We start from the raw sequence: 15167 nt of genomic DNA, 5'->3' as shown, positions 1-15167 counted from the left end.
TGCAGGAATCGCTCTCTTCTCATTCTCAGCCTCGTAGAGGTTAGCTAGTTCTTGGGGTTGTTTTCCCACCAGCCCATCCTGGAGTCCTGGGCTGTACAGGAACAACTTTTGTCTGGGGAAACTGATGAAGGTTTCATGATTATGAAGCATATTCACAATATGTTTTAGTGCCTATGTAATTATGACCCATTATCCTGTATTCAGGACGCATATAAAGACTCAAACTGAGCAATGAATAATGAAGTGTTGCAGTAACTTTAAAATATTATGTTATTGGAATAAAAATTAGGACTTAATGGGTTAGTAGTTGATAGAGTTTGTTTGTTTTTTAGAAGTCATTTACATTTTTCAGATGGATCAATTCCTGCACTGAAGCTGTTTGCTTTGCTTGACTTTCTGGTCATAGGCAATCTACAACTGCCTCCATCTCACCACTGCCACATGCCCTCCTCCTGCAAACTCCCACACCAACCACACATTCAAACCATGGGTGCTTAGTACTCATAGCCATACACCATGTGCTCTCATATACATCACACATTTATATGTACTATACATGTGTACACCACACGTCCATACCATACATATGCACACGCATGCATAAATGTACATGCACTCCATACACTCTCACATGTGTATGCATGTGTAAATCACACATATATAATTAAAACACCAGGAGGCAAGCAGATAGCAAGCACATATACACATGCACACATATTTGCTCATACATATCATACGCACATATTTAACACAGCCTCGCTTGCATGCACAAGTAAAAACCAACACATGTAATTCTCCCCACATACACATACACTCACACACACCTCTGCCCAGGAGCTAGCCCCTGTCACAGCAGGCTTCACCTGCTCCTCCTTGCAGCTGGCGATAGTATATCACTGCAGAATCTGTGTGCTTACATTGGAATCAATCACTAATCCTCCATGTGTCTGACCCAAATGTCAATAAATGAAGGAATGGGTGATTGAACCTGTCACACACACATCCCTCCTGATAATAGTGTCTGTACAGGTTAGTAAGTCCAGTGTTTTGGGCATGCTCCCCACTCTCCTCCTCCAGCATGTCCTCCTCAGTAAGGCCCCTTGTGAAACTGACACATCTTGCAGAGCCTGCATTTTTTTTTTTTTTCCAATCAGGCCTATGACTTGCTGCTTCCATTACAAGGGCTATTTTAGAAAACAGCCTTCCCTGGTCCTCCATGTAGATGATGGGGCTGAAACTTGTTTTCAGCTGTAGGAGCCATGCCACTTACCCAAGACCAGCCAAGTGCACCAGCTGCCTCTGGCCCCATCTTTGCGAGCTGACCTCAGTGACCCTGGGAGCCTGCTCAGGACAGGACACCGCTTTGTTGCCACCTGAAGATCTTTATACTGGCAGGGGCGGTTGCTGAACTGTTCAGCAGGAGACAGCCTGGCTGTGCCCTCAGGGAGTACAGTGCTGGTTCTGGGAGGCCACTCTGCCTGCTTAGTGAGGCACAGTTTAAAAATCACATTTGGGGTGTCAACTTTGGCATAAAGACTTGGTTATATCATGCTCCCCCCTGCAACTTCTTTCATGTGTTTATTTTGAACAGTTTTATTTAGGTAGAATTTACATTTCACTTTTTAGGTACATGATTCAACAGCTTTTAGTAAATTTACGGAGTTGTGTAACCATCAGCACAATCTAGTTTTAGAACATTCTCATCATCCTTCAAAGACCCTCTTGCCTGTTTGCACTTACTCCCCACCGCACTGCCAGTCCCAGGCAGCCACTGATCTGTTTTCCATGTGTCTCAGTCTGTCACTCTTTCTGTCTCCCCATCTCTCATCATTTCATAGAAATACAGTCATGCAGGGTTTTCTAACTTGTAAACAATGTAGGTTTGGGGGCCCAGCCCTTTAATGAGGAAGTTTCTGAAATAATTTCCAGATTCTTATGAGCACTGAAGCAATGCTGGTAAGCATATTTAAAGAAATACAAAGGGATGCAATATTTATTAACTTCCCCTCCCATCATATCTGCTGGCTGGGAATCCTCTTGGCAAGGGTGTTGGGTTCCCTCTTGCTTCACTCTTTATTTAACTTAATAGCAGAAATTTACAGAGCACAGGTCCTGTTCCATTAGCCCTGGGACTCTCAAGCTATGCCCACCTTTCAGCATGGCCCCATCCTTCTCTGGTCTGGACATGAGCACAAATAAATGGAGCGAGCTCTCCTAGTCCCTTCTGGAAAAATTTTATTCTACGTGACCTAGCTTGGACAGGATGTTTTCAATAGGAAAAAGTTGCTTTTATTTAGGTACCCCTTCTTCAGCCTAAATGTATCAGTGAGGATTCCATTTTTGATCTGGAACTTGAATTAGTTGATATTCTCTTTTACATGTATTTCTAGATAAAGAATGTTTTTCAAACACTAAACATAAAGAAGATATCTACCTCACCGCTCACCAGCACATGTCTGTGTGCGTATGTGCGCACACACAGACACATACAAAACACCTCTTGCAGATTCTTTTTCTACCTAGTTCTAACGCCTTCAGCCTTTTTCCCTTCTTAGAGATTTTTGTTTCTCACATTGTTTACTTGTGTCATTTAAAGTCTCAGGATGCTCATGGTGAATGCACATGTATGTGAGCATTCTCTAAACAGTTCATGGAAAACAGATTTTAAAAAAATAAATTTATTTGGACACAAACCACTTTTGAAATCCATGCATACACTAGGTGTCCAGAAAACTCATGAAAGTGCATATTTATGAAAAAAGTACGCATGAATTTAGAAATAAAAGCTTTTGCTCAGTAGAAACTTTACTTTTAATTTCAATTTACAGAAAGTTTTTGAAATGCTCTAGCCTTGTACAGAGAGCACTCAGCATTCTTCAATGGAAATATCCTTATGGCATTTGAATTAAAAAAAAAAACACTGACGCTTTAGCTAGAGATTTGTAGAGATTTGCAGAAAGAAGACACAGTTTGTTCTGGACAGGAGTGGCTTGGAGGGTGGGTTTGGCTGAAGGTGCTGCTGTGCCTTGTGAGCACAGCACAGCCAGCCTTGGCTCCTGTCTTCCGAGCGTTCCCATCGCCGTATAGGCATATTCAAGAGCTCCTGCTACATCGATGTGCGCTGGTTCCCCTTTGATGTGCAGCAGTGCAAGCTGAAGTTTGGATCCTGGTCATATGGAGGCTGGTCCTTGGACCTGCAGATGCAGGAGGCAGACATCAGCGGCTATATCCCGAATGGAGAGTGGGACCTTGTGGGTAAGCTCAGGGAAGACATGTGACCGACAGCCTGGGAGAAAGAGGCTTACTTTCTGTGTGAGTGTATAGAGTTTAGGATTTTCCCCTGTTCTTCTCAGGGTGAGCATGTTTTGAACCCTGCAGTTTCTTCATAATGTATGGAGAACAGTAAGCTAAGAAATAGAAAACTGTAAGAAAATGCAGAGCTTTTTCTCTAAGAACCCGAGCCAAGGTGAACAACAAGCCCAGGCCTGCTGGCGTGGACGCCCTGCGTTGTTCAGAGCCACCTTGTTCCCCACATCAGCTTGGGCAGCCCACTGCAGTTACTGGGAACTTAGAGTTGATTATTTTCCACTGAAAAACAGCTGATTACATGTATAGTGGTGTAAAATGAACAACGTAATATTTATAACCATGTATTTCTACTGGAGTAAGAGATTATCTAACTTCTTATGCAGCTGTTACTGAGACACCCTGTAACAGCTTTATCTCAAACCAGCCAAGGGTTCATTCAGATGCTGATTACCCAGTGCTTTAGGGTTCAACAGATTCCCTGCTGGGACTTGTACAAGGTGTGCACATTGGCACAAAGGGAGTAACTGTGCATTCCAATACTGGCTCCTTTTCTCCTGCTCCTTCTGGAGGCATTCCGGGCAAGAGGAGCGAGAAGTTCTATGAGTGCTGCAAGGAGCCATACCCAGATGTCACCTACACAGTGACCATGCGCCGCAGGACACTCTACTACGGCCTCAACCTGCTCATCCCCTGTGTGCTCATCTCTGCCCTGGCACTGTTGGTGTTCTTGCTCCCTGCAGACTCCGGAGAGAAAATATCCCTCGGTAAGTGTCCAGCCATCACTGAATGGTGACTGGGCCTGGAGACCCTTCCTTAGTATCCCATGTTCAAGGCTCACCGAGGGCAGTCAAGGGGCTCCGGGTTCTCTGCATACAGACCTCCTGATCCAGTGTCACTCCTGTGTCGGACTCATGTTCTGTGGCTGTGCTGTCCCACAAATCTCATGGTGTTTATGCTGATCCTCTGATCCTGCATGAGTGACAGGGACACCAGAAGGGTCCAGCTCAATTCTACCTAGAGCTGTGCTTCCCCCCCCCACCCATTCCTTGCTGGAAACTTAGTGGGCAGTGACCTGTTACGCAATGCCAGCTTGCATTTCTCTGTTGCTACACACCGTACAATTGCTTTAGCTCATATCTATATGAAGAAAACAGATCATTTTTAGTGCTTGGAAAAAATCATCCTGAAACCCATGTTTCACAGATAGGGGGTTCAGAAACATTAAGAAAGAAACAACCAAGTAGCAAAGTTCCAAAACCAGGTCTTCTGCCTATTTCTTTTGGTCTGCAATATAAATAATAACTCTCACTAACAGTGTAATGAAATGAAAAGTAGTTTTAGGACTTTACTTATCCATTTTGTATTGATTCTTTCAAGGTTCTGGCTCCTAACTGTGTCTCCCACAGGGAGTACTTTGGGACTGATTGATGACACTGTCCCCAGAGAAACACCCAAGCCCATATGTACAGGAACTGTGAATTCCAGGACTTGACCCAGAAGCACTTTACTAGATGGGATTCTAGCTGTCTTGTCTTTTTCTTTTTTCCTGAGAGACTGCTGTGTGTTTCTGTTCTAGGGATAACTGTGTTACTCTCCCTGACTGTCTTCATGCTGCTTGTGGCTGAAATCATGCCTGCAACATCTGATTCAGTGCCTCTGATAGGTAAGGCAGAGCTGGGCTTCTGTCTTAAAGATGCAGAGTTGAGACAGTGCCTAAGCTTTCCCAGCAGGTGCCTCAAGCAGACATGGCCTCCATTCTCTCTGAGGAGGTGACTTGCTCTGTAACCACTCACAGTGACCCATGGCCTCTGCCCACCCTGCCCAATCAGGGACAGAAAGTGTCAAGTGTTGCCAGTTGATTTCTACTTGCAGAAATATGCTCTTCTTTATAATTCCTCCCAGAAATGCCCTCCTTACTGGGGAGTCAAAGACTTCAGGTATTTTAGCCAGGGTCCTGTTTTCATACAAATCCTAGGTGAGAAGAAACTGGACAAGAGAACAAGGAAGCATATGAAGTGATGTTCTGTGTTGGGTTGGGATCTGATTCCCTTCCTGCTGCTGTGGGGTTCTTCCAGTCATGTTCAGCCAAGAAAGAGCTCCAACCCCGTTAAGAGCTCCATGCCCTCATGCCTAACCAGGTAGTGGGGTGCAAGAATGGCCCACATCGATCCGGCATCTCTGCATCCCATGCCCTAATGGTCAGGAAATGTGCCCTGTGGTGTTTGTGGTACCTGGCTTCAAACTCACCCTGTGTATCTATCTCTCCACAGCCCAGTATTTTGCCAGCACCATGATCATCGTGGGCCTCTCTGTGGTAGTGACAGTGATCGTGCTGCAGTACCACCACCATGACCCTGACGGTGGCAAGATGCCCAAGTGGGTGCGTTCCTCCTTCCCATCCTCCCCGCACCATGGAGCCAGTGTCCCTCCCTGAGAAGGCTCCTCTGGAAAGAGGTTTCTGTTGTGGTTTACCCATTGTTTACTCTAAAGGCAGACAGACAAGAGGGAGCCTCAGTCTGCTGCCTCGTTCCCCAGATGCCTACAGCAGCAGGGCTGGCCTAGGCTGAAGTGGGAGCCAGGACTTTAATCATATCTCCCAGGTGGGTGACTGGCAGAATCTTAAGTCCTCAAGTGGTCACTCTTGCTTCCCAGGGTCTGGCTTAGCAGGAAGCTGGAGTCAGGTGCGAGAGCCAGGCAGCACACCCTCTGCACTCAGATACGGGACACAGGGATTTTAATGAGCATCTTAGGCCCTAGGCCAAATGCTCACCGTGGTTGCCGCTTGAGAATTCATGATGGCTCTCTTAAGCACAGAGCTGTCTCACATGATCTGCCTGTGTGTGTGCATGGAGCGTAGGCCCAGCTCGTGTGCTCCTTGTCTCCCCAGCATGCCGTGTGGGAACTGGATGTCCCTCTGCAGCCCGTACGCTGGCTGCACGGTGTGATATGCAAGCTCAGAGTCGGTACAGACTGACTCCTAGCATGTACCCCACAGAGTACTGAGCAGCAGCTGAAAGCATCGCATGAGACACAAAACGGTGAGGCGGAAGGAGCTTCACAGCAGAGTGAGGTACAAAAAGATAAAAAAACCAGGACGAGTTATATAAAAACACACATTTAATACATGTAGGAGTGTGTTTACACCAAATGCCTGTACAGCACAGGTGAATAATCACAGCCAGTGCGGAATGGGATTGCATATAAGGAAACAGAGGAGAAAATGTAGCGATCCAGAGCCTGAGACCTCACCCCAGATCCTGCCCCCTCCTTCCCTGTAACTGCTGTGTGCTGCCCTTAGGCTTGGGCTCCAAGATCTGCTCCTTTGGGCTCCACCTTCTGGAGCTCTGCACCCACCCTTGTTGGCCAATCAGCAAACTTTAATTAGGGACAAGCCAGAGTCTGAGATTTCCCTATCCCAAGAACAAACCCCAGGCAGGGGAGGGCTGCGTACTGCCTGCCTCTCAATTGCACCCTGACCAACCTTGCCCGGTTTCCTGAAACCTCCAACTGGCTAGAAGTTGTAAACACCCTATCACTCTGAAAGAGGCAGTAGTTTGCATCCCAATTTAGAAAGGGCTCTGAGAGTAGCTGGCATGGTAAAGGCAGCTGACACACTGAGTTACCCACCAGCAACAGGAAATTTCTAGGCCCTCACAGTGTGTTCATTGCACAGTAATTGACAGTTGCCCCATAATTAACTCAGAAATGATTATATTAAAAAGAAAGAAAAAAGCCTTGCAGACTTTCTGTCTTTAGATCCTTTTCCATGGCACGTCCTTCCTCTGAGCATCATCAAGACTCAGCTTTGGCTGGCTGCCAGCAGTGGTCCAGTGGTGTCGCCTCATACCCAGAGCACATGGTCTGTTTAGACAAGTTCTTCCGCCTTTTAAAAGGCTGAGATTCATTTGTACACACTCACCTGCCTTCCTGATCTGCTTGCTTGTAATTCTAACCCATGTGGGCAAAACGCAGCCCAAATTTGCAAAACCATGCCTTCTTTCTGTGAGTGTCTCTGTGTCTTCCCATCTTTCTTTTTTGAAGCAGATGTGTTTCAAAAGTCATAAGTATGTATATAGAATTGTGTCCCTTACCTTGCTTGTTCTTTCAGTATTGATTTTAATGAATTCTTTGTTTTCCCTTCCATCATTTATTTATGCAAATACAGCAATATAAACATTTATTCACATTCTTAAAAGTATTTTGACTGATGGAAAGATAAAGCGATTAAGACACAGAAGCTTATAATCATTTTTAATGTCCTGCTTGCAATTCTCTTGTTCCTGAAAAACCTTAATTAAGAGCATATGCTAATTCTTCACCTCCCAGAGTAAGAGCTTGTTAAAACCAATTGTCTGCAAATGAAGTATAAAGCTTAGGCATCTCTCTCACTTTACATAGCACTCCACATTTTTCTTCCCTTCCATGTGCATTGAAAGCATCAATAGCCTCCCAGGGACTTTTATTATGATCTGTAGCTATGAAGAAGACACTGCCGGGAGCAGTGGCATTATATGACATTTGCACAGCCAGAAACAAAACTGCAGCCTAACAGAAGAGGTCACAAGCAGTTTGATAAGTGCCAGGAGGATAATTTCATCTGTGGAGATGCTTTGGCCTCCCAGGCTAATGATTCAACCCGTGAAATTCAAAATAGACTCAGCAGTATAGGCCATATTAGTGATGCGCCTCTGGAGAGGAGTACCCCTGCATGGCAGAAGTGCCTGGCACTACACCGATTTTGCATGCAAAACTGTCTCTCTGGATTCCCATGTGCTTGCTGCCCGACAGCCTCCTTTGGGATCCGGCTGAGGCTTTCTGGTGGCTTTCAAGAGGGAGTTGGGCTAAAGTTTCAAATAGAACCTTTTATAGGGAAGTTTGTAGAAGTCTAAACATATTAATTGCTTTAGCCACTTGCTGATTGTGTGATCTTGTGCTAATTTATTAGTCTTTTTAGAAAAGATTATTTATTTGTTTGCAAGATAAAATAATGGAGGGAGGAAGAGAGATCTCCTGTTTAATGGTTCATTTTCCCAACCAGGTCTGGGCCAGCCTGAAGCCAAGAATCAAGAACCCCATTCTGTTCCCTATGCTGATGGCAGGGTCCCAAGTACTTGGATCATCTTCCACTACTTTCCCGGGTGGATTACTGGGGAATTAGATGGAAGGCACAGAAGCCAGGACTCAAACCACACTCTGGTATCAGATGCCAGCCCGGAAAGCATAACTTAAATCTTTGCATTGCAGTACCAGCCCCTTATTTTTCTCTTTGAACCTCCATTTGTTTGTGAAATGGGGGAAGTGTGCTCACTGCACAGAACCCTGAAAAGCCCAGGTGGGGTACCGTGTCTCCTAAAGCTAGTATAGAGGCCTCATGGGGGCCAGGTGTCCCTGCCACTTCTTGATGGGTCAGCAGGCCCAGCCTTTGCGGAGTATTCAGGATGCCCACCTCCCACATTAAAGTGCCCTGTATAACAAAGGGCTATCTGTACAGATGCAGTAGAGCAGATCCTATGCGGTCTTCTTTCAGTACCTATCTCCAGAGAATTGGTTGCAAGTACCTCTGATAAGATGGCATAAAAATGATCGGCTAGAAAGAAAGCCCCATAGACATGAACTTCATAGCTTACTATCTGCATGTACAGATGGGTAACACACCACCTGGGTTGCCAGTGGAATTAGCTCACAGTCATAAAGCCAAATGGAAATGAAGCCAGTGTCTGCAGATTTTCGGGGAAGGGGCTTACTTCTCATATACTTCTCTGGCTAGGGTTGCAAGAAGGCTTTTAAATTATTATCGTTATTATTATTACTATTTCCCTGAATCGAGGCTTTAGCTGCCTCCCTTCTACCATGAGAAACTAAAGTGGTGTAAATTTGCTTGGTGACTTTCTCTGTCTTATAACACTGTAGTCAGAAGTTAGGAAATGAGAATTGTGGTAGCCAAATCCAGCCTGTCAACCATTTTAGTAAATATATCAGAAACCAGGCAGGCATGTAAATTGGCATGCTGTCAGTGTGTGCTGCATCAACAGAGTTGAGCACTTGGAACAGAGACCTTTGGCTCCTGGAACTAAAATATTTAGACTGGTCCTTTACAGAAGGCTTGCCAGTCCCTGCTTTTGACTTTTCAAAGTGTATCTGTTCCGGTAGCTTCTTTTTGGGTCTCCATTGAAACCAGGAGTCAAGAGCTGCATCCTACCTTCCCACATTGGTGTCGGACCCACGGACTCGGACCGTCAAGTACCTGAAGCCTCATGCATTAAATGAGAGGATTGTGAGTTTGCTCAGTTTCTCACAGTTTCAGAGCTGCTAAATGTATCAAACCAATTTCCCTTGCTTCTATGCTTTAGTAACAGAGTATCCGTGGATCACAGCTTAGCCTCTCAGATCTCATAATCAGACATTTCTTTTTTCTGTTTCACACTAACATCCTCAGTACTTGCTTTTCATTAGGGAAACCTTCAAAAATGTTGCAAAAGATAATGCTTTCCTGGTAGGAGACATGTGCTCACCTCATATGTAAGCTTGTACTGCTTCAAGCCAGTGGTGCACTGGCTGTCTGATGGGCGTCCCAGGGTTGCCCTTGCAAATGTAATCTCTCCCCTTGTGACACTGTGATTTTGCTGTAGCCTTCTATAGTGTTTGCCATGCAGGGAGGGGGCCAGGGAGTTAGGTCTGAAAGAGAATCAGGGAGGGAAAGCTCAGGGGAGTCCCTCACTGAGAAAGAAGTCTCCACTGTAAGTCTGCCTTCTGTGGTCTTGCGCTGTGTCCTCTCTTCATATCGTTCATTCTCACCTCATCTTTGACTCAGCCAACCTGATGTGTTCACATAGGTTGCCTGGTGAAATGACCAGGAGGCAATGGCGCCTGCCACCCCGTGGGTCAAGAAGGAAGGCTTGCGTTGTAGCTCTCATGCATGTGATTGCTCTTAACGTGCAATTATCTCTCCAGACCAGAATCATCCTCCTGAACTGGTGTGCGTGGTTCCTGCGCATGAAGAGGCCTGGGGAGGACAAGGTGCGGCCCGCCTGCCAGCACAAGCAGCGTCGCTGCAGCCTGGCCAGCGTGGAGCTGAGCGCAGGGGTCGGGCCGCCAGCACCCAATGGGAACCTGCTCTACATTGGTTTCCGAGGCCTGGATGGCATGCATTGCGCCCCTACCCCTGACTCCGGCGTGGTGTGCGGCCGTCTAGCCTGCTCCCCGACACATGATGAGCACCTGCTACACGGCGGGCAGCCCTCTGAGGGCGACCCGGACCTGGCCAAGATCCTGGAGGAGGTGCGCTACATCGCCAACCGCTTCCGCTGTCAGGACGAGAGCGAGGCGGTGTGCAGCGAGTGGAAGTTTGCCGCCTGTGTGGTGGACCGCCTGTGCCTCATGGCCTTCTCGGTCTTCACCATCATCTGCACTATCGGCATCCTCATGTCCGCCCCCAACTTTGTCGAGGCTGTGTCCAAAGACTTCGCGTAATGTCACATGGTTCTGCACAGGAACGAAATGCACAAAAGGACAGTCACTGGCTCAGTGGGACCTCAGGGTGCTAATTCATGGAAGCGTTCAATGTGACTGCTCTGACCCTCCTGAATGGTAGTTATGTTGCTTGTGATTGCCTTGTTAGTTTCAGTAACCGAATCCCAGCACCTGTCGATTGGAACCCTCTGATGAGCTGACATACCCTTGATGTGTCCTGACTCACAGGGTCACTAAGCATTCTGCCCATTTCCTGGGGAGCTGCTTCTAGAGCCCTGGAGAATTCTGGATCACTGGGCAAAGTCTGTGCAGTCAGTTCTGCATGTGTGCATGTCACCTGGCAGGAAGGAAATGCTTTTGCTTATAGACAGACCTAGACTGAAGCTAGTAACAGTGAGCCAAACTCAGTAATTCCACTCTGTGATTAGTGAGAGGAAACTAAACCACACAATAGACTCTTGAACTAAAACCGTATCTGCTGATTTCCCTTCGATTCACGCTTTTCCTTTTTACCAAACACATCTGACAGAAATAATTTGATGCTGTTATTCTGCCCTGAAAACAAATAATGAAAGCAGAGATATGGTTGATCTCAAACTCTGTTTTCACCAGCTTAATTTCTGCAAAGTTTTTTTCTGGGAAGGGAATCAGATGGATAGATATGAGTCAGTTCCAAACTACTGAGACCCAGTGGGGCAGTGCTGTGTCGCTTGTGGATAACAGGACCCCCGAGCTTCACACTCTGCCCTTTGCCCCGACTGTGAGTTGAGTGAGTCTAAGATGTTCTGCAAAAATCACAGGACGGTTAGTCACCCACCTGAATGACTAGCTGAAGCTAACACGAACCATGTCTGTGTTCTTTTGAAAGCAGTAACACATTAGATGCTTCACATGTATTGGTGTTGATTCTTCTTAAAAGTATGTTCATCTGGGTCCGGTGCAGTAGCCTAGCAGCTAAAGTCCTTGCCTTGCACACACCGGGATCCCATATAGGTACCGATTCTAATCCTGGTAGCCCCTCTTCCCATCCAGCTTCCTGCTTGTGGCCTGGAAAAGCAGTCGAGGAAGGCCCAAACCCTGGGGACCCTGCACCCGCGTGGGAGACCCAGAAGAGGCTCCAGGCTCCTGGCTTTGGATTGGCACAGCTCCAGCCGTTGTAGCCACTTGGGGAGTGAATCATTGGACAGAAGATCTTCCTCTCGGTTTCTCTTCTTCTCTGCATATCTGACTTTCCAATAAAAATAAATCTTTTAAAAATATGTACATCCACACAAATGCACAACACGAAGTAGAAGTATCCCTTGCGTGATTCTTTCCTCCAAGTGTGGACCAGAGCGTGGAGGCTGGCCCCAGGTGTGACAGGAGCTGGGGAGCAGAAGCTGTGAGAATGTCTTTGTTGGATGCCCAGCCAGTGTAGTCAGCAGCTTGGAGCTGGGACAGCATCTGCAATTGGACAGCCAACTTCTATGATTGCACAGTCAGCAACTCGGTTTTCTGGCTTTTGGGGTTCTGCCTCCCCTCAGTCTACCTGTCCTAGCTGGAGCACCACAAGCTCCCATAGGGTCAGTCAGTGGGTTCGCTGCGTAGGTGTGTCTTGGAAACAAGAATAATTTGAAATTTTGAACCTGAGTGGTGGTGTTGCTTCATTTAGATTATCTAGCTTACAATATTATCAGAATTTTAGATGAGATCAGAGGTTAATTGACCAAGAAAAAACTTCTCCTGTTCTATTATATCATCTGGTAACAGTTCACAGCTCAAAGTCACAGAAAGCTTCCAAACTCCTAGAGAACTTTAATTTACTTCTAACTCCTAAGATGGACACATCACGCAAGAGTATTAAATTTTCAGAGCAAAATAAATTGCATTTATCTGTCCAGCCATCCGTTTCACTCATTTTTTTTGGTAATGCACATCAATTAGTTTGCCCTGGAGGAAAGAAGATGGGCCTGTGTGTGCTGTTTGTGTATGCCCATGGGCACATGCACCTGTTCATGTGAGTTAAGAGAGGGTACCATGTTCACATGAAGAGGGCCTCAGGACCCCGCAGCGTCAAGGCCTTTGGGAGTAGGGTCATCTTCATATCGGATTCACTCATTTTTTGTGCAATTGATAAATGATGCACACTGTTTTCTGAGTTTTCTTTTTCTATTAAAATGTGTTTAGAAACAAGGATGAGTGTTTTGATTTATAAAGAGAGTGTTACATTCTTACTGTCATCCTCAAATTGATCTCTACCATATTTTTGCTGTAAAAGGAAAACCTTGGCTTTTTTGTATTTTCTATTAAAAAACCACATCAAGAACAAACAATAGTAGCTCATTTTTTGACCACCTAGTCTGTCACATATAAAAGTAACATGAAATAAGTGTGCACATAGTTTGAGAAGTATGGCTGGTTAGGAACAGCCTTCCAGGGCATCAGCATAAGGGTGCCACGGATGAGCTGTTGGGGTCATTTCTGGAAAAGAAGAAAGGTCAGAGGCCTGCAGAGGGGGAGACACGAGTACGGACAAAGAGGGTCCTCTTCTAGCCCTCATGCCGTGTGACGCTTTCTTCACTTAGTGTTTTATCATTCCATGGTAATACATAAAGATCTACCTCATTTCTCTGAATAGCTGCTTAGCGTTCCATTGACCAATGGACTGTAACTGGTTTTACCGGTGAACATTAAGTTATCCCCAGTTTTACTTGTATACATAAAGCTATAATTATATCTTGGCACATTTTTGAACTGTATCGTGGTATAAATTCCAACTTAGAGATGGAATTGTGGTCTGTAAGACTTCGTGCACTTAACATTTTGATCGGTATTGACAGATTACCTTGCAGAAACTGATCCCTTGGGACCACCACCAAACAAAGGAGTGACTCTAAGTTATGAAGCACGGGGTGTTTTCAAACTTATTTTTTCAACTCTGATTGTTGAAAAATTATATGATAATATTCTGATTCTAATTCATTTTACTGTGGATGGTCTTAAGTACTTTTACAAGTGGTTTTTTTTTTTGAAAATTCAATTTTTTGTGAATGTCTTTGACACAGTTGTCAAGTTACTTGGCTTTTCTTTATTAATTACTTCGGCATGTTGGGAATTTTCTGCCATGTCTAGAAAATATTTATAATTTATCTTTTTATATTATTTTATGATTTACACATATATTGTCATATGTGAGCTTTGAATTCTTATGTCATTAAATTATCCATATTTTCCTTTGTGCAACATGTATTCGTTTGTAGTTTTAAAAGGCCTTCTCCATTCTGAGACTACAAATAAACGTATTCATATTTTCTTCTAAAACTTTATGGTTTTATTTGTTAATCTTTAAATCTCTTGAATCTCTGGAATTTATTTAGTGTAGCAATTGGAGGTACAGATTTTTTTTTTCTCCAAATGGTGGTCAGTTTCTCAACAAAATGTAAAACAACTATGGTTCTTTAATTCAGTGACAGTCCTTTTCCCACTTGTTTAAAATGTTACCTTATTTATAAACTAAATTTGAGTGTTTGGGCCTATTTCTGTTCCATTCATCTATCTAATGATACCTTTAATTTCTAAAGTTTTATTAACATTAAAATCAACTCAAGTCAAAACCTCTCTCTGCGTGCGCACGCGAACACACACACACACACACACACACGTATGCTGTCCCTTCTCAAAACCTTAGCACATCTTCTCTTTAAAAAATGGGATATTGATGAATTTATAGAGTCTTCCTATTCAAGAGCATCTCAATCTAGGCTCATGTTGAAGAGTAGTTTTATGTTTTGCAATTGAGTTTTATGGTTTTGTTCAGACAGATACTCTGAATTTCTGGTTGCTTACTTTATAGATTTTTTTTATTATTTGGCTTCCATTTGCAATGGAATGATCTCATTTCACTTTTCTCCTCAAAGTGTAGAAAAATGCTCGCTCATTCTCTTCTAATGTTCAAAACCAACCAGTATAATTATGATATTTATTTTTTAAAGATCTATTTATTTTTATTGAAAAGAAAGACTTATAGGGAGAAGAAAAGCCAGAAGGAAAGTTCTTCCGTCCACTGGTTCACTCCCTAAATGGCTGCAACAGCTGTAGCTGAGCCAGTCTGAAGCCAGGAGCCAGGAGCTTTTTCATGGTCTCCCATGCAGGCTTTTGGTCCCAAGACTTAAGGCCAGCCTCTGCTGCTTTCCTAGGCCATAAGCAGGGGTCAAGATGGGATATGGAGCAGCTGGAACACAAACCCATGCCCATATGGAATGTCAGCACTTGGTAGTGGAAAATTAGCCTGTTGAGCCACTGCGCTGGCCCCAATGATATCTAAGATTCTCTTTTGATGCCTCCTCTCTGCTATGGTCCTCCCTCTGTATACTTGAGTTCTCCGTCTGCAGATTCAACCTATTATAGAT

The 15167-nt window shown here is 44.8% G+C and overlaps 1 protein-coding gene across 1 annotated transcript in view; it reads left to right on the top strand.

The window, feature by feature from the left end:
- Positions 1 to 11190, top strand: part of LOC101518087 (neuronal acetylcholine receptor subunit alpha-7) — a 106912-nt gene extending 95722 nt beyond the window's left edge. Inside the window, exons 6-10 of the mRNA XM_058665375.1 lie at positions 3088 to 3255; positions 3879 to 4073; positions 4886 to 4972; positions 5580 to 5689; positions 10261 to 11190. Coding sequence (XP_058521358.1) covers positions 3088 to 3255; positions 3879 to 4073; positions 4886 to 4972; positions 5580 to 5689; positions 10261 to 10779 — 1079 coding nt within the window. The 3' untranslated portion in view covers positions 10780 to 11190. The remainder of the gene's footprint in view (positions 1 to 3087; positions 3256 to 3878; positions 4074 to 4885; positions 4973 to 5579; positions 5690 to 10260) is intronic.
- The last annotated feature ends 3977 nt before the right edge of the window (positions 11191 to 15167 follow it).

Source organism: Ochotona princeps, chromosome 6, assembly GCF_030435755.1.
Source record: "Ochotona princeps isolate mOchPri1 chromosome 6, mOchPri1.hap1, whole genome shotgun sequence".
Taxonomy (NCBI): Eukaryota; Metazoa; Chordata; class Mammalia; order Lagomorpha; family Ochotonidae; genus Ochotona; species Ochotona princeps.
This window is presented reverse-complemented; position numbering and strand designations above follow the sequence as displayed.